We start from the raw sequence: 20,166 nt of genomic DNA, 5'->3' as shown, positions 1-20,166 counted from the left end.
AGCCCCGGCCACTACACGAAAAGGCATTTTTTTCTACAGCCTGAAGCTCTCGCTCGTGTGCGAGAGCTTCAGGCTTCAGAAAAAAATGCCTTTCAGCTATAATGGTGGCGCCGCACCTGCGAGGCATCCCTTTAATCAAGGGATGCACGTGGGCCGGCGCCACCATTATGGAGAAACGTGAGGCCGCTGGAAGCAGAGGCCTTGCTTTCTAAATACTGAAGCTCCCGCGGATTCGCGGGAGTTTCAGTCTTTAGGAAAAAGGCCTCTGCTTCCAGTGGCCTCACCCTTTCAGCCTTAATGGTGACGCTGCCCCTCCCCAGCTGGCGAGGGGCAGCACCACCATTAAGGCTGAATAGGCGAGGCGCTGTCCCCTGCCAGGCAAGCCTATACAAAATAAATGCAGAGATCAGCACCCTCTCCCCCATAGGGGAGACGGTGCTAATCTCTACAAAAGGCTGCCTGGCAGGGGTGCCAGTAGCCCATTGAGCCGGGGTTCGTCAAGGGGGCGTGGCCTAACGGCCCATCAAGACCCCGTTGTTAGGCCACGCCCCCTCGATGGGCCCCAGCTCGATTTGTAGTGCCACTTATATGTAAAGCGCTTAACTGCCATTAGTATGACCTTGAAGCGCTGAAGCAGTGCGAGCAGCGTGCATTACACATCCAGCAGAACCTTGTGTAATGAAGGCAAGTCTAACAGCAAAGATGGCAGAACAGATTAATTGCTAGTATTAAAAATCATTTATTATGTGCCCTGTTGGGATAAGGTGCGCATCGCCCCTGTTCAGATTATATTTTTTTATATTAATACACTGAGCCAACACAGCTGAGAGCCAGCCATTAACGCAATACAAGGCCGTGCTAACACGGCAACCGGAAGCCAACACAACAGGGGACAAGCGGAAACTATCACGGCAGGACCACACAGAGCCCCCACGGCCTGGGCTAGTGTGAAGGTAGCAAAAGTGTGGGAATCCGAGTGCCCGCAGCACACAATATTATTACATTGGGAACGTAACACAGCACCCAGGACAGGGTTATTCCCAGAGTAACGCAGGGCCAGGCTCAACAGCACAGCACAGCACAATGGACGGAGGAGGCTGGGAATCGATGGGCTGGAGGAAGGGCCTTAATTATTCATTTAATCACCGTGCCAAAGCGCTCCTCAGGATTACAGTGAAATAGAGTTGTGTTCATTGATTTCCCAAGACAGCATTAGCTAGAAGTGAAAAAAATGAGAACACTACTGGGTAATCTTTTTCACAGGCACGAGAGATAAGCGAGAACCCGCTCTTAAGCAATGTATGGAGTGCGGGGGGCCTTGCTTCTATCCCGAGTATGGCGCCAGGTTGAGTAGGGACTCGTTCTTTAGGTGAATGGCCATGGAAAGGTGCTCTCCTTATTAGGATGGGGAGCGTGAGAGGCCACTACTCTAGGCGCTGTGAAGGGGAGGGGCAGTCCCTTTGGCACACCACTGAGTTCAGCCGGTGGAAGGGCACTGCTCCTGTCCATAACACAGACAGCGATTGGGTCCTTCTGCCATCTGAATGAGAAAGGGAGGTGGGGATCTCCTACAGTCAGAGTGTAAAGGTCGAGGAGGCCCTCCCTCCATCAGACTGTAAAGGGCAAGATGACCCCAGAGTACACAATGTGAGGTATCTATCCTCCTATCAAAATACAAAGAATGAGAAGACACCCCTGAGTACAGAGGGAGAGAAGGTTCTCTACCTATCAGCCACGGAGAGTCATATCCAATCATAGGACGGGGGCACAGCTTAATTTGTGGGGGTGGTTGCCGGTGGCCAACACCGGCACTCTTTTTTGGGCACCGGAACTCATGCGGGGCCAGCACACGTGCAATTGCTTTGCTTGTTCTTCCACTTTGCTTCGATTATAAATCATTGGGATTTTTCATTCTGATCTCGATCTCACTCGTGCTAGCAGGTTGCAGGCCATGGCTGGCTGGGCCTGGGAGGGGCCAGCAATAGCAATGAACAACAAACTGTTACAAACAGCCAATGAAAATTACCATTCTGTTGTTACTATGCAGTATTTGATAGATTCTGTATAGTAACATAGAATGTGCATTTTTCGTTGGCTGTTCTTCTGAGCCAGTGAAATGACATGGTGACGTGTTATTGTTTCCACAGGAGGCAGCACGGCTCCACCTTCATTTCACGAGTTACTGTGAAGTGAAGGTGTCGAGGCGTGGCATCATCGGTCCTGACTTGTGAGAGAGAGAACCTGCCCTGCGTGGTGCGGCCTAGTTGCTTCCTGGGGCCCTCTCTGCCTGCTTTTTCATTTGTGCGGGTGCCGGTGTGCACACCTGGCCCTCCCCACCCTGGGGCCCTGACAGGAGACCACATCCCAGCCGGCAAAGCAGGTAAGTCAGTTGTTGCCTGCGGTGCAGCCTGAGCCTGTCACAGTCAAGTGATCAGGCAAGGCCCAGCTTGGGGCCCGGGTGGCGGCACGGTCCCCTGGTGGTGTCCTGACTGCCCAGGAGTCAGGACCCCACCAGGGGCCAGTCCGCGCCCGGCCTTCTGACTGTGTGACCTGTGTGCAGTGTGTTGCTGACTGCAGTCAGTGTCAGGCCCAGGCCAATTTCTGTGACCAGGGGCTGCCGGCTGCCGCAGACTGAGTCGGATGACTCTGCCACGGGCGGCCGGCCCGTGGATTGTGCCCAAAAGTACGTTTTTTACTTTTTTCACTGAAAACCTGACCTTCGGTGGGGCCGGTGGCTGGGGCCCCGCCCCACGGAAGGTAGATTTTAAAAGAAATAACTTACTTTGAGTGGCGGCTGTGGCCCATCACTTCAAAAGTGATGGGCACCAGCCACCCAAATATATGTTTTCTCTTTTAAAATCTTAACTCCCGTGGGGCCACTGTGCGCGCACCTATTTTTGTCATCATCCGGCTCAGCATGGCGGTGGCGGCCCCACGGAAGGTAGCCTACGTGATTGAGGCAAGGCAGGGCAAGGCCCAGGACTGGGTGGGGCACGGGCGGCAGTGTGGTCCCACTAGTCTGTCACAAAAGTAATGAAATGTCGTTTGCAACTTTGGCCACTTTTTCATTGGTGCCGAGCCCAACTCGAGACAATTGTATGCCCCAGTCTGACTCTGGATAGCATTCATCTAAGCGAAACATGAACTGTGAATTTTTGTCTCAGTGTTTTCGTTCTTCCTTTTAATGTTATCGGCTTCATTAGTTCACAAACGAGCTTCAGCGAGGGGACTCGGTCCGGAACGGTGCACGTATTGGGCCGAAACCGAACCGGCTGCACTTCGCGAGAAAAGCCCATGCAAAGACGAACTTCTAAAATGCCATTTCAGGCTTAAAGATACACACATGGAAACTAGGCGGGGATAAACATGGTGCACATGCCCACTAATCTGTCGTCATAAATAAAAGCACTAGTTGAGTATTCGTGTATAATTCTCAACCATCTTTTGCTGTCATTTTTTCACATAATTCCAGCGCATATTTTCTATACTGACGTGTGGTTTATACACCAGATGTCGCTCCTTAACCTGGGTACAATACGCTCCGAGCATGTGCTCCGAATGAGAGCAAATGCAATCCTCAGATAGGAATCCTCAGATAGAGGTGGGTGTCTGTTACACCCTGCAGTTTAATGAAGTATGTCAAGAACATGTCAGTGGGAAGGAGATATCCGAATATGCATTCTCCTCTGGCTCCTGAATATTGGCTGAGCAAACTTATTTCGTTTTTTAATATGTGTTAAGGTGGAAAGAGGCCCTAAAGCAGAAGTAGCACAGGCTGTTGATTTCACAACAATGGGGGTCATTACGACCCTGGCGCTAAGGGATTACCGGTACCGGTAAGGGTACCGGTAATCCCTTAGCGCCCAATTCCCATAACGGCGGCTGGAACCAGCCGTTATTGCAGGGACCTGCAAAGGGACCCTGGCGATAATTACGGTACCGCAATTTGCGGTACCGTAATTACCGCCTTTCCCCATTCCCATTATGCCCTATGGGGCAAAAATGGGAATGGGGAAGGGCCATGGTGAAATGGGGAAGTACCACCCCGCCGACCTTGGAATGGGGTGGTACTTCCCCATTTCACCATGGCTGACTCGTTACAATACTGGCAGCAACCATGGTGCTAATAGCGCCATGGTTTAGCGCCGATGTTGTAATGAGGGTCAATGTCTTGCAGAAATGACTTTTTCCAAGTTATACAACACCATGCTCATGCTTGACGGAAGGGTGAAGGGGGATGAATGTATGAGATGTGATGACTGATAAGGGCTTGAGAGTAAATTGATTACACAAATCACCAGGATGAGGTGACTGAGGTGCTCTTCCTGAGGTAATCAATTAACAAGACTTGGTGTACTTTAACAGATTGTCAGATGGGGCAGAAGGGGTCGAGACAAATACAGTGCAACAGTGACTGAAACAGGATGCTTTTTTATTTATTTGCATTTTTAAAGCGCTCACACAGCCCGGGGGCATCGAGGCACAGTTACAGGAGGAGCATGTCTTAGTTGCGTATTTATAACACGCTTAATACCCAGAGGTTTCTAAGCGAGGAGTCGGGGATCGAACCTGTGTTGCTTCGTGTCATCTTGCTTCCAATCAAGCATATTGCTGAGTCCCTGGACAATGATTGCAACGCAGCTCCTCTCAGAGCCATTTGCGAAACAGGGCGGTGGGAGGGGGTGGGCTGAGCGGTTGGGGGGTCATTCTACAAAATTGACAAATAAGATAACATCCTCAGGTTTGCAACAATTTTATCAAAATGCATTTTCACTTCGAGGACAGCAAGTATGGTCCAGACGTCTAAAAGGTGTGGTCTAGAACTTAGAAGTGTGTTCAAATGCACTCTTTTGCCTCTGGGTTTGCCGGAATGCTGGAACCACTACACCTACCATAACAAGTGTTTTCCAACTTTAAAGCATTATACTTTCTCAACCCATGTGTGCCCTTCCCCATCCATCCCACTACTAGCCTGTGCCAGCAGTTGCTGCAGCGCCAAACATGTGATATGGAGCAGCAGCAGTGTGATGGGCTGGTGGTGGGCTGATCTAGGTAGGTCTAGCACTGAACTGGTGTGGCCGGCGCGCCCGCGCTGAGGGCGGCGCTGCGCCCGCACTGCAGACAGCGTCACACCCGGCATTATGGGGCCAATATTTTTTGGGCACTGGCACTTATTTCTTTACAAATTAAGCACTGGACGGGGGTAAGAGGATCTCATCCTATCGGAGTATGGGGCAATAGAGGGAGGGTTCACCTCTTATCAGACTTAGTCGAGCCGGACAATACTCCTCCCACCACAGAATGGCAGTTGAGAGAGCAACCCTCCAGTCAAGAGGGGGGGGTCTCCTTATATCAATCGCACAACAGTTTCAGAGAACACTCCGAACTAAGTAGAGAAAATGGGGTGGCCCATTGCCTTTCCATGGAACAGTGGTTAAGTGGCCTCTTGTGATATACAGACTACCAGAGGTGACATAGTCCTCCATCTGTCTAAAGTGCAGCAGGCAAGAGGCCACTCCTGCATAGTGTCAAGGGTGAGAGGTTATGTTTATATTCAAAGTACCGCAGGTATGCAGGGTGACTTGGTATGTGGTGTTGGAGGGCACCCGTATCCAGAGTAAGGAATGTGAAGGGGTTGCGTTTACATAGTACATTGGCACCCCAACACAGTATGGATGCCAACATGGCACTGCTGTTCTGCAAAGTAAGGCGAGTGAAAGGAAAATTGCTAATCCTGATGTGTTTTTTGGATAGCCCTCATTATTATTCATGAGGAAAAATGTGCATACATATAGTCATTGTATGCAAATGTATCTCATGGATATGAATGCAGGGTATCCTGAAAACCTGGCATGGATCTGGCCCTGGAGTCCTGGAGATGGACACCCCTGTGGGATGGGAGATGAGCAGGCTTTCCTACCTTCAGTGAATGTCAGATGACACATTGCTCCTATAGAGGCACCCAGAACATGCAGTGGTGTAGCTCTCAGGATGTTTGGTTGGTGGAATGGAAAGGCACAGCCTTGCTTGTTCCTGTGGGTGGGTCTAGGCAGCAGGTAATCATAGTTGGATGTGTGTGCCTCTTGGTGGATGTCTGTTTCACATTATCATAGGAGCCCTACCCAAGCTGACAGATGCCAGCCGACACAGGATACCTCCTGTACATATACTTAAATAAAGTTCGCTCTCAACTTACATTTACAAACCATTTTTGACAAACATAATGCCCAACTTTACTGTTAATCTCTCCCTGAGAACCCGATACTTTGCACAGAGATCCCAAGAGCATTTTCTTGGCGATTCCATGAGCCTTTGCCTGGAGATCCTAGAAGTTTTTCCTCTGAGAATCTGGAAGATTCCAAGATTATTTACAAGAGGGCTATGGTAGTTTTCCACCTAGAGTACACTTCAGTGTTTGTGAAGTTCAGAGGTCAATTATCTCAGAGGGTGTGTCATGGTATCACCTGGGTAACGCGAATGCTAATTGCTTTTCTTTCTTCCAGTTCCCATTGATGCTACGAAAGGGATACAGATGCTCTACGTCTTTGTGGATATCAAGATCGACACATCACACTTTGTGGAGACCGTGCTCTTCAACTTCCCACAAGGGTCGTCGCTCGCTCTGCTGAGCACTATCCAGTTTGCATCGGCCTTACAGGTAAGGGCAACAGGAGGGCAGTGGGTGGGGGCACATTCATACTCTCTGTAGGGCATAGATGTATTTAAGGTCAAACTCTGTGTGTGTCACAGAGGAATGTGCGGTTAGTGAGGGTGCTCCAAAAGAGAGGTGAGAGCGATAGGCCATCGCTGGTGCGTCCAATGGCATTGGACGCAGCCGTAGACACTTTATCTTTCAGGGATGGTAGTTCTGAAGTGAACCAATGATTAGTGGGTTTTATATCAAACCTCTGTTGGTGGCAGGCCCAAGGACAAATCAGAACCAAGCTGTTAGCGACGGCAGTGAACAAAGAAGGAAGATGACTGTCAACATGGGCTGTAGATTGATTAGACACTGTGTGTGTAATATAGGAATGGTGAACATTGGTAGAAGTAGGTGATTTTACATTTTTAAAATAAAATGTGGAAGTAGGTGAAAAAGTATGCAATATATGTTAAGCCAAATGTAGAGCCAGAGAAAAAATAACCAGGGAGTGATCAGTACATGGTAACAGAGTGATGAGTTCATCGGTAGTGGGGATATCCCTGTCTAAGACCACGTTCAATTGATAACCCACAAGAGGTGTGGGGCCATCCAGTGGTGGTGAGAAGCCTAAAGGAACTAACGTGGAAACTAAGCACCTCATTACGAGTTTGGCTGTCCCGTAAAAGAAGGGATGGTAATTCGTTTAACGAATTACCGCCTATTGTACCTCACCGCCCAATTCTGAGTTTGGAGGGTAAAGTGCAGAATTCACCTCCAACATAAAGCTGGAGGTCAGTCCTCCACTTGACCAAAAAAATGGGCGGATTTACTGCGTGGTGTTACCACTTTGTGTCAATCAGCCAAAAATCCCCAGGGAGTCATATGGACTCAGAAAATGTGGCTTTTCACTGCCAGGCCGCCACTCCCGTTGTAATGCCAAGGGATTGAGTGGTGGTAATTGTAAACGAGTTTGGCAGCACAATGGGCAGATTAACTGCCAATTTAACACGAAATTCGTAATGAGGCCCAAAGTCTTGAGCTGATGAGAGAGTAGGATCGTCAATATGGTGGTTGAAATCGCCTAAAAACAGAAAAGGTGCCAGTGATTAAAATAGATCTTCAAAGAGTGGTCGAAATAAAATAAGAAAAGAAATATTAGTTTTGGGGGGGGGAATGCAAACTGAAAATCTTTATTGGTTAAATGTTCAAATGATTAAACATTACGGGAGGTTTGTCCACTAGCAGAAAACTAAAGAAAAGCAACCCTGCCCCTTACCCCGGTCCCCGCTCAGAAAGTCAAGGTTAGATAAACTTAGAATAATTGGCTGTAATACATCCTGGTATATGATTGCTGAGCCTTTAGGCATCCACGTTTCTGTAAGTGCTATAAAGTCCAATGAATCTTCTAATATCAAACCATGTACTTCTTGTGCATGCTTGATCAACGAATTGGAAGAGCAAACAAACGAACATTCAAAAGAGCTACGAGGGGGAGGGGGAGGTGAGACTTGCCCCTCTTTATTGGGGCTAGTAGTTCTTTTGGTGCACATCTGTAAGGATGGAATGAATTCAGGAGCCAAAGAAGATCAGACATAAACACTCAAGATATAAAAACACAAATTATCAAAAGATAAAATTAGCTTGAGCAGGTAATCTAATGGACTCCAATCTAACAGCTACCAGCTAGTGGCTCACAGGATGACACGTTAGATAGAAAGGTTTTGGTATGAAACGTGCTCATTGTTAGCCACCACAGAACTTATATCCTCCAAACCAAAATGCAGGCATTTGGCATGCTCATGGTCCCCCCTCTCTATATCTTGCTCTCCCTACCTCTCCGTCTCCCCCTCTCTTTTCTTTTAGAAAGCAACAATTTCAGCTTCCAAACAGCTATTATATGCTAAGCTGATTGGTTGGCTGAGCGGATATTTCTGCCAGGAAACGTTGTAAAATTATCAAAACAGCTGTCCAGTTCCCCGACCACTGTTCACCTTTGCGAGGATCCACAATAGTTTTGTTTACAACTTTTCTCGCTTTTTTATTTCCAACATTCTCACTATTAGTAATCAGACCCTGGCTAATTCTTGCCTTGTCCTCAAACTGCTGGCTGCTCTTCTTCCTAAACTGGAGGTTTCAGTGACTTTGCTTGAAAATTAATTCTTACTCCTTGTCTTTATGCAAGGTAATTTCAGGCCTGGGGAATTCCTTATCGATACTGGATCCTTGAACCACCAATGTTTAAAGAAAAATGCTTGCCATCCATTTTACCTGAGCTATGCTGTGTTGTTAATCTTTGCACACAGGTGTCTACTCTAGTTTTTGTGAAAATGCTGTGATCTCACCTTTATTGAAAAGAAGGTATCTGCTGATCCTTCCAAAAAAGACAACTATTGACTAATTTCCAAGCTCCCGACCGATAGTGGATCAGGTTCAGGAAAAGATTGTGACCCAACAGCTTCAAAATTATTTTGAAGCTGGTCCTTTTCTTCATGATTTACAATCTGGGTTTAGACCACGCTGTGGGGCTGAGTCTGCCATAGTGGGCATTTGTGAGCAGCTTCTTAGGCAAGGTGAAAAGGGCAAGCAAACGGAGCTGATCCTACTTGACCGGTCAGGTGAATTTCATACCATCGGCCTTCAGAGTTGTTAGGCTGAATTATATGCAGTACCCTTTGGGAACACCACACACAATTAAGACTACAAGTGACAGTACAATTTCACCTTTGGTACAAGCCTGTACTACACAGTTATAGTGATAGCAGTAGCGGAGTACCCAGAAGTATCTCAAGAGTAAGTGAGCAGTATCAAATAGTTACACAAAGGACAGCAATTACTATGATTCAGGCAAACACTGACTCAAAGTTTTCAAGTAAAAGAATATACATTTATTTCACTCTTCAGTTGTATAACATTTCACTATTCTAAGCAGTTTAAAAATCACACTCGTAATACACCACACCACTTCCCTTAAATTCCAGACAAGTTAAGCTCACAAAATGAAGTGGGAGCAAAATGGCACTCCAGCAATTTAAAAGGGAGTGAAAAACAAAGTTATTAGAAATTAGCTCAAACCAACAGGTAAGTACTCTGGGCAATTGAACAGGAGGAACTAGAGAGATAGAATCAGGTAGAAAAGGCTTAGGGCCAAAGTCAATGGGTCAAAAGTATTTTTCTGAAGATCACACAGTTCAGAGTAGTTTGTGGTAAAGTTCGTGGCACGGTTTCCGGACGAGGTTGGTTGATACAAAAGTTAGTTCAAAGAGAAGAGAAGGACAAGCCTCGGATTGGAGAAAGATTTCAAATACTTTCACCGCGGTTGAACGAAACGGACAACCGGATTTGCACAGTACCTTAAAATGGAGAAGGAGCTGTAGCTGAGGCGGACGTTCCTGGTAGTTCCTGCAGGCTCACGGTTCCTGAAGCGACTGTCGAATTGACAAGAAGTAGGAAGACTGGAGGGTCCTGCACTACCCAGTGAAGAAACCGGCAGCAGCGCAAAGCAACAAATAAAAGGTGCGCTCCTTAAAACCCAAGCAGGGTCCGACCTTCCTGGCTATCCAGCCCACTGTAGCTCTGTACAGCGAATTCGACCAGAGGAGGGTTCCTGGCTTGTAGTTTGGGCGAACTAGTTGGTCCCACCAGCTCAAGGGAAGAAGTTTCCTGGAGGATCTTCTCTGTTGTCAGATTCTGGAGATTCGGACCTGCAGCAGGGCTTCACCGGGTGGTTCAGTCGTTGTAGGGGTCCTCTTGCCCTCTTGCCAGTTCCTCGTTGGTTCTTTCGTTCCAGTGGCGACTCTGCCTTTCCAGTCCCACAGACCTGCTTTTTATGCAGTTTTCTCCCATTTATACAGCCTGGCTGTCAATCACACAGCAGGGTGGCTGTCCTGGCAAGGACAGTCCCCTCAGCCAGTCAAACAGGAGTGCGACTTAAGGAGGGCTTCTGTGCAGAAGCCTGTGAAAAGACAGCGAACAACATGAGAAAGACTTTAACAAAAAGAAATGGTGAATAAACCCAGCCGGAGCCAAAATAAAATGTATTTGGTGAAGCGGGTTTATGTTTGAGGCTAATATAATAGCCTAAAACAATACCATGTTTATATAAGATAATCGTGGTAGAAAAGTTAGGGTAGATACCACTGCCACCAGCCAAGTCTTAATGTAAAGGGAGCAACACAATGCTCCAAGAGGCACAGACAAAAAGGGATAAGAGTTAACCCTTTCCAATACTCCATGTAAGATGTGGCATACTGGGTCTGTGGTTTAAAGTGACTAAGGTAAAGTTAATGGCAACTTTACCCTTTTCTGGGGACAGTAGTCAGCCCCAGAAAATGGAGTCGGTGGGAAGTCTCAAAGACAACCCTGTGTCACTGCACTGAAGGTGCTGTGTAACACACATATAAATGAGGCCATGGAGTAGGTGAGGCTCCAGTGCTCAAGATCGCACAAAAAGTGAAAACACACATAGCAAAACATATGTAAGAGTGGGAAAAAGGCTCACACTCTTACCAGGTGAAAAAAATAAATCCTAGAAATCCAGCAAAGCTGCTGAGGGACTCATTAGGTAAGGGAAATCAGCCATTAATGAGAATTCTCCCTAACAAGAGTCTTCTCAGTCCCCTCACCAATTGGTGTCTAAAATCTGGCCTGGTGGACGGAGATCAGAAGGCCACCCTAGTTATAGTGAACAGGGGAACTCTGAGAGTTTAGCCAAACCCAATCACGGCAAGCGCAGAGAATGGTCAATGCTTAGTCTCAGGAGTGAGTGATTTGGTCTGGGCTCTACAATGAGTCCACACAGTGAAGCACACAATAATTCTGCTTAGGTGGGTAAGTACACAAATCCTAGAGAAATGAAACAAGCAGGTAATATTATAACGCAACATTCAGTTATTAAACATCTTAGATTTGTATAAATGCACACCATTTGCTTAAACACCCAAAAGGAAGATAAGTGATGTGCATTAAGGAAAACCATTTCACAAGAGCAATACCCTAACTTTACAAGTCCAATCCCTATGTTCAATGGGTTTTGCAAAGGTAGCGGGCGCCCCTTTCTCGAAAGAACAGACTTGATAACCTGTTCAGTGGTTATTAACCACTTGAGAGTTCGCAGCCACTGCTTTTACTCACTGTGCCTTTCATAGATGGGAAATATCCATTTGCATATCAGTCTTTGTCCTGCCCAGGGGCAGTCCAGCACCGAAATGCAATGGCAATTCCAACCTGAGCGAGAGTACCACCAGCAACCCCATACACGTGTTTCACCCTTGTTGGGGATCATCAGTGAGGTGAAGATGATGCCTCTCGAAGGACAGTGAGAGGGAGACCACGTCTGGTTGCACCCAGGAGACCTAGGGTTACCAATCCCAGGTTCCTTGAAAAATAGTTTTGCAAAGGTAGCGGGCGCCCCTCTCTCGAAATAACAGACTTGATAACCTATTCAGTGGTTATTAACCACTTGAGAGTTCGTAGCCACTGCTTTTACTCACTGTGCCTTTCACAGATGGGAAATATCCATTTGCATATCAGTCTTTGTCCTGTCCAGGGGCAGTCCAGCACCGAAATGCAATGGCAATTCCAACCTGAGCGAGAGTACCACCAGCAACCCCATACACGTGTTTCACCCTTGTTGGGGATCATCAGTGAGGTGAAGCTGATGCCTCTCTAAGCACAGTGTTCAATGGGGCCTTGTGCTTAAAAGTCAGAAACGCTTCATCTCACGAAAGGGAAAAAAGATAGGAAAGGAAATGTTTCAGAGGTCTTCTCAACAATGTTACAGGTAAGTAAGTGTATTTTCTGGTCTTTTAGAACAGCTTTTAGAACAAACGTTAAAAAAAGCAAATGAATAGAATAAACCAAAGTTTATTCTAAGGTTTATTATAGGGAAGACATGGGCAGCTGATTGTATTGCAAGTACTCGCCCCTCTGACTCCGAGTTTCCCAAGTGACTAGGCAGGTCGGTGGGACTCACTAGAGGTAGGCTTCCCACCATTGTTTCCAGTAGATGATGCCCAAGAGAGCTGTTGGTGCAGAGGTGATTCCGGTCGGGTCCAGGAGGTGAATGCAACCCTTTTTGACAAAGAAATGCAACAATGCAGGACTCTTTAGGTCACTCTACCAGATGGAGGAAGTTCTGGTTCCAGCAACAGTCACTGCACACGGGCATCAACAGGTGTCTCTCCAGTCGCAGTCAAAGACAACCTTCCAGGACAGGATCTCTTAATGAGTGCAAGCTGAAACTTGTCAGGAAGGCAACTGTAGTATGAGCTCGTGACCTTTGAAGTACCGGACAAAAACATGGAACGGCAATGCCTTTCTCGAGGTAGCCCACTGGAGAGCTGGTCGGTCCACCGGGTGGTCCAGGGATGATTTCAAGGGCTCAGGACGGCTGGAACTCAAGAAGGCGTCAAGACTGGTTGGTGCCAACAGTCCAAGGGTCGAAGCACCTCAGAAACACATTTTCAGACCAGGTAGTCCAGTAGGGATTCACCTGGCCAAATGAAGGAAGGGTCACCAGCCCTCTTTCGGGAGTCGTCCACAGATCTTCAGTCGTCTGCTCTTCTACATAGGATACTTGGCTCCAACGCTGATCTGAAGAAATAGATGCAGAAGTCCTCTTTGTAGCCCAAATCCTGGCTGGAAGCCAGTCCAAGCCCAACAAGGGGATAGATTTGCACCATTCAAACAGCCAGCGGTGGTCCACCTTGGGTTTCACGTATGCATGCACTCCAGAGTCTCTGGCGCAAAAGTTATGGAATTGGACCAGACAATCCCACCTACTTCCTGGGCACACACACAAATGGCATGCACTAGCCCTCAAAAACAGCAGCTTTCCCTGGCGAATGTATGACCATATTAGGGATTTCCTGATCTGAGAAGGCAGGTAGAAGGCCAAGGAACAATACGGCCAAAGAACAATACGGCCAAAGAAGAAGCAAATAATCTTGTGGCCATGCCTCTTTAGGGCACTATTCACGTGTAGTAGCCAGATGTGGTAAATGCAAGTGTGCACACTAAAAGTATTGCAAAAATGTAACTGCTGCCACCAGCTTGTCTTTAGGCACATATAAAAGTAACCAAAAATCCCCAGTGTAAAAGACTAGGGTGATGCAAAAGTATCCCCACTGCAACACATTGTAAGGGGCTTTGTGCACTGTTAAAAGGTTACCCAAAAGTGTAAAAAGACAAAAGTGAAACATAGTTTCCCAGTACTGATAGTCTGAAGGACTGATCAGTTTCCTCCAGACAAATAAGCAGGCCAGGGAAGTGAAGGATTCACTTCTTTGTAAAATGTCAGGACAGGTCCAAAAACAAAAGCAAAAGGTTTGGGGGTCCATAGAATATGGAGGGAAAGTTGCCTAAAAGAACATTCTTTACTAACAGTTCAGTATTTTGCACACTACCCTGTCCTGGAGAAGATGTTTGTTTTTTGTCAGCCATGGTACACTAGGTCAAGCTTGAATTGCACTGGTCTGAGGGTGCGCCTCTTCCCCTGTGCTGTTCTGCAGGGTTCACCTCTCTCACACCGGCTTACACATGACTTTTGGTGGGCTGATTGAGTGTTTTGATCTAAGTTTTCAAATGCGTGCTGACAATACACAGCTGGTAATCAGTCTGGATCCAGCGTCAGGGGGCCACTGGAAGAACGGTTACTTTGTGGTCTGGATGCAGGGCTGTATGGCGAACAATTGGCTGTGATTCAACGCATGCAAGACCAAGGTCATGCTTTTTGACTTCTGGGATGATCCATCCCCTGTGCTTGTCCCGGCACGCTGCCCCTCCTAACAGGTCCACAACTTGGGGGTTAAATTTCAACATCTTTTATTGTTTGAACCTGAAGTGAATGTGGCTGTTCAGAGTGCCCATTTCAGCTTAGTCATATAGTGAAAGTCTCCCTACAGCTTAAACTAGTCTATCAGGCCTCCCTTATCCGAGTGCTGGCCATTTTGCAAATGTCATGTTGTAACAGCATCTGCAGTGGGCTATGTGAGAAACCAGAGGGTGTCTCAGCCGCTAGTCCCCGGGAATCTCTCTCTCAGGTGGCCAGGGCACAGCCATCACCTTCAGTCCCAGACCCTGGGGTTGGACCAGTGTGGAAGGATCACCCGGGTGAGGGGTCTTCGGGGAGTGGGGGTGGGGGTATTCCCCCTTTTCTGTACATCCAACCCCTCCTATTTTGTAGGATACAATTCCCCCCCTTTCTACACAAACACTGGGCCGAGCAAGAGGGCTACTGAGAGCAACAAGAATAACTCATATACATCGTACTGGAAATGTCCCACTAATCGGGTCAGGCAAAGTCAGGCACTTGACTTCAAGTGCATACACCTGATTCCAATTAGCTCTTTTCACACAGATAAAAGGCGGAACCTAGAGACACACTCTGAACAAGGTGGAACTCAAGTACGAGCAGAACTTCCAGGGCGAAGGCGAATCTACTGGAGCAGAGTGACAGACCAGGGGACGAGAGCAGCAGGCCGAAAACCCCAAGAGTTCCCTACAAGAGGTTGTTGCCTTCACAAGGCCACAAAATACACGTGGAGAAGGCGAGATCCCAATATTGAAGACTGCATTGTGTTTCAAGGATGCAAGCGACCCTCCCGGGTAAACAACAGAGTTGGGGAGGCGAGGCCAAGCCTCTGGTACTAACCTTGACCCATGCATTGGAAATCGAAAAAGCAAGGGAGAACCAATCACAGCCGGTGAGTTGGCAAGCGACTTGAGAGACCGGTGTGTGCTAAAAAAAATTGAAGTTTGCAACAAAATATGACAAGTGAAGGCTGCACACATTTGGATGAGAACCGAGGAAAGGCAGAGCTGTGAATTATCTTTAAAGCAAGAACAGCTGTGGTATTAGCGATACTGAGCAACAGAGTTCTCAGGCAAAAAGGAGTAGCCCACTGGAAAGTCTCTGTGAAAGGTACATTGTTTGAGACGACAAAAATACATGAACTGTATAAACGAAAGTGAACAAAGTTAACCCTCAGAGAAGAGGAGAGGAAAAATTAAGCATTGAATACTGAGTCGAAGAGGTCCTGCGGTGGTCTGTAAAAGAAGCCAGCACATTTGAAAGTCTTCGACATCCGAAAAGTGGTCTTATTGTCACGACCCTCGCCCAAAACCCCCTCTGGCAAACCCATTGGCTGGGTGGAGTCAGGACTCGGGCCTCTAGAGCCTGGCATCCTCTTCAAAAGCCCTCATGGGGCCAGTCCTGGCGCCAGGCTCATGCACCATGAATAAACAATGTGCTTGGGAACTACTTTATTATTGTCAGCCAACATGGAGGCATCCACATAGCTTGGTTCATAAGAACCAAGCTATGCGGCCTAGTGTTTTCGGTGTTGTAGCCTAGGGACTACTTTTCCTGGACTATTTTATTGGGGCTATTTAAACCACACCCGAGCAAGACAACACGCTTCGCGTTACTTTGCAGCTTGCAACGTGACGCTCGCCGTGTCCAGCTATTCCCTCGAACCTCGGAGAAGCAGAACCTGAAAGGAGACAAAAGGAACATCATTAGCAGCAGCATCTTACCTGCAGTCTTCATCTTTAAACACTTGCAGCTACTGAGAACAGCTTCCTCGAATCTGCACGCCTGCCGGACAGAACGACCTGAAAGTGGAAGATAGAGGCAACATTAAAGAAAGCAGTAGAGACATTTACAAATTACGAACTGCTCAAAAGGCTTACCTGGCTGGTCGCCTCTCGGCTGGCACCGCTCCGGACATTCCACTCGCGCTGAAGAACACAGCGACCTACAAGGAAGGAAAACACAGGTTAGCAAAGGCAAGATTTTGCAGCGCTGCGCATAGCGCTTACTTACCGCATCATAGCGCTCTTAATGTGCCAACATTTACCAGCGGGGCTCAACCAAGCCAGTTCGCCGCGCTGAATCTCCGCATACCTAAGGGAGAAAAAAGAGACATTTTAAACAAAGAAAGGCATGCAGGATAGCAACAAAACTAAAGAACAGCAATAAGGCCTACCGGAACAATATCAAACGGGCTAGCGTCAGTGAAGTAACTGGACCGCACTCGCCCATGAAAGACAACGCGCCCCGGCAAAGAAGGCAGGATGGAGAGCACGCCTAATTCTACCACAAGGTGAGGAGAGGGTGCCAGAGGGACTGAAATCATACGGGGTGGCGGGAGGATACTTACTCCAGTCAGTCAGTCTTGAACACAGTCCTCCTGTATTTTCAGGCAGAACCTTCCCCGCAGACCACATCAGGGCAAAGCTGAGAAGCATACCAGTGAGTAACCCGGCTGGGTGGCGTCCCTGTGGATACCAGGTGAGCGTAACACTTATCCCATCAGAGGGATACCCGAAGGTTAAAGGCTTGGGGAAGGGAGCCCCGGCAAGTGTTGTTGAACTGTGTAAGGTCTGAGCCTGGCAGAGGCGGACCAACGTTGAACTTTTGTTTCCTTTTGAAGAGGTCTGAGCCCTGGTGTGAACCTTTGGTTTCGCTATTTGGGGAAGAGTGGAACAGAAGCCTTTAATGTGGAAGGCCAGACGGGCCTCGATCCACATTCTCAACTGTTTCAGTGTTAAAGCCCGAGCCAGAGTGTGTCATCCTGCCTATAGAGACTGCCTTATTCCGTGCTGTCTGAACGTGGCGAGGCAAGCTGACTTTCCTTTTTACATAAAACTTCCTTTACACACTTTTTTGTATAAGAGATAGGGCAGGCATTAGGTTTTGTTAGCATAAACCATTGTGATTTGACAGACACGACTAAGACTGTTTTCTTTATTATTTGATGGTCGAGACGACTCCCATCTTAGCTATATGTCAAAGTAGGAGTTTTTCCAAACCCGATCAAGTTAATAAAGGTTTTACAAATTACATATTTTGTGTCAGTGTCATAGATGTGATACCATGCCTCCCCTACAGCTACCCAAGAAAACTCTGGATGGACCACAGCTTGTCCAAAATCAAGCGGTTAGAATGATTTGGGCCCTCTGCAGATGCGATCGTGTTTCCCCATGGCAAATTAAACTGGGTTGGATCACCATTCGCCAGCAAATAAAATTAAAAGCAGTCACAATGCAATGGAAAGCCCTTGCTCCTCCGGGCCCTTCCTCTCTGTCTCCCCGTTGGCTGTGCCCTATCGCAAGATCTGAATTTACCTGCATGTTTGTCCCTATTGGCAAAGAAGAAACCTCTGGGGTGCGTTACTTCAAGCATGGGGAGTAGCAGTAAGGCGCGCCCTCCCACCTCATCTTCGCTTGCTAGCCGCCAAGCTTCTCTTCGTGGCTCATGCACAATGTTACCTACGCAATCATGGTTGATGAATTTGAGTTGGTTTCCACCTGACTTCTTAACTATTGTTACTGCTTTGTTAGTATTAGTCTGTTGTTTTATGGGCTTTGAAGCTATCATGGCTACCAGAGCCTAATCAATTGAATTAGAATTTTGAATGAAGGGCTGGGATTCGTGCAATTCAAACCTTTACTCTAGAGCACAGGTGGATGAGGTGACCATACTCTGAGCCCATCAATTGAGAGCCGGTCCCCATAGGCAAGCTGGAGGAATGTACTGCAGTCTGTAATCGGGGGTGCACGTTTCTTCATGGTGCCAACCAAATGTTATACATGTGTCCATGTATTGTATTTAACTTGTTTTCCAAGAGGTGACATTGCCGTAAAACCTAAGGCAGACAAGGAAAAAAGCAAGTCTGGCAAAGTCATCTTTCCCGCAGTATTATCAGGAGGCAAACATTGATTTTATTTCCTTCCTTCTTTTCTCTTTACTGTAGCTCCATGTCCATAAATCTCTTGTGCCTTTGGGGGGAGGGGGCGGGGGGAAGGGAATTATTTAATTTGGCAATAGGCCGGTTGAGTTCTCCGCAAGTCGGAAGGGAAGCTGCAGGCTCGACGCCTCAAAATTATCAGACTGACAGCTCCGCTCGGCGGCTCTCCTCTTCCAATGGCAGGAGCTTATCGGAATCATATGGATTGTGATTTCCTGCAACCTTCCAAACCTTTTGCTAAACCCATACAATACAGTTGCAAGAAACAAGGAGGCTCATTATGAGTTTGGTGGCAAATCAGCGATAAATTGCTTGTTTACCACCAAAATTGTTTGGCGTTCCCGCCAGTCCTGTGGCCATTAGCACAGGGTTGTGAGTGCTGGTACCGTGTGTAAATTCCCATTTTAGGATTTTATGGGACTGCATGGGGATTTTTGGTGGATTAGCTTCGAGCAGTAAAAGTGGTAAATCTCAGATTTTTGGCCTTAAAGTTGAGGATTTGCCTCCAGCAGCAGGCTGGAGATAACCACCTCCATTTCCAGGTCAAACCCTGAATTTGACGGTGCTGTAAACGAGGTGGTAATTCCATTACCGGCAAAGAAAGTGGCAGTAGTGGAATCATTGCCAAACTCCCAATAAGGCCCATATGTTTGGTGCTTGAGTGCATTGTTAGTCAGTGTTCACCTGTACTGTTCTGATGTTTAACAGGCTGTTAAATAGGTAATTGATTACAGGGAAACGAGGTGGAAGACTGCACTGAAGTGCTGATGTGTGGCCCTGTCCATCGCGTGCCCACAGTTAATCGATTCTTTGTGACACATCGCCCCATGTTGTAGCAGGTGTGGCCCATCCCTTTACCCAGACAGAATAACACCTGCTATTTAAACCCATTAAAGGGCTCATAGATTGGAGACTGTGTGTGGAGTGAGTGTACACACCTTGATCATACTAGACGTCTTCACATGTTTTCCATGCAGTGGGGACATCCCATCAGTGGAATCAGTCAGTCCACATATTTCTACAGACGAGTAGTCCTTACATGTTTTTCCAGAAACTGCATCCATGTTGAAGGTGAGGTTAACTCTCGCCTGCCACCATTCTCAGCCTCCGCCTGGCTTTGTGCTTACGACATCCATTCATAGATCAGGGAGCCTCGCCAATGGCTGCCTTGGTCAGGGTGGCCGCTTATCAACTCAGTCCCTATGCATCTTCGGGTGACATTGCTAGGGTTTTAAGTGTTTGGCCCTGTTCAGGCCCAGTAGGGCCCAATGTTTGCCTTGCATGCAACAACCTCTATACCTAGTCATTACTTGTTCTCCACCCCCTCTCGTTAACCACTGGCACACTGGTAGCAAGGACTAACGTTGACACTTTTGTTGCCCACTACCCGGTACTTTTCATTGTGTACTCACATATTGCATTTTTGTTGAATTCGCCCCAGTGACTGTTCCTATCCCTGCAAAGTTCTGCTGAGCACCCTTGCCAAGTATTGACCATCCCTGAACGACCCACTGTGCTCCTTAGCCCGTCACCCACTGTTCTCTCTCATCTACCCTCTACTCCCCTCTCCTCACCATGGTCTCAGCCACCCTTCTTCTCATTATTCGTTCCCTCTCTCAGGGTCTCCGCCTCCACGTCTCTCTTGCCCACCTCTTTCCCTTTCTCTCACCGTATCACCATTCTTCACTCTCCCCCTTATTACACCTCTGATGCTAACCTGACCTACCACATGAGTTACTTCTCTGATCTCCTCTCCCACTACTCTGCCCCTTC

General features: G+C 47.5%; 1 protein-coding gene across 2 annotated transcripts in view; it reads left to right on the top strand.

Annotated features, from left to right (window-relative positions):
- The window catches only part of DPH1 (diphthamide biosynthesis 1), a 1,780,687-nt gene that overhangs the window by 826,176 nt on the left and 934,345 nt on the right, over positions 1-20,166 (top strand). For both annotated transcript variants that reach the window (XM_069615361.1, XM_069615360.1), the window contains one exon: positions 6,504-6,658. In XM_069615361.1, the coding sequence (XP_069471462.1) occupies positions 6,504-6,658 (155 nt within the window). The remainder of the gene's footprint in view (positions 1-6,503; positions 6,659-20,166) is intronic.

The sequence above is a fragment of the Ambystoma mexicanum genome, chromosome 9 (genome assembly GCF_040938575.1).
Source record: "Ambystoma mexicanum isolate Mex_15411 chromosome 9, UKY_AmexF1_1, whole genome shotgun sequence".
NCBI classification, from domain to species: domain Eukaryota; kingdom Metazoa; phylum Chordata; class Amphibia; order Caudata; family Ambystomatidae; genus Ambystoma; species Ambystoma mexicanum.
Note: the sequence above shows the minus strand (reverse complement) of the source record. Positions and strands in the feature narration are given on the sequence as shown.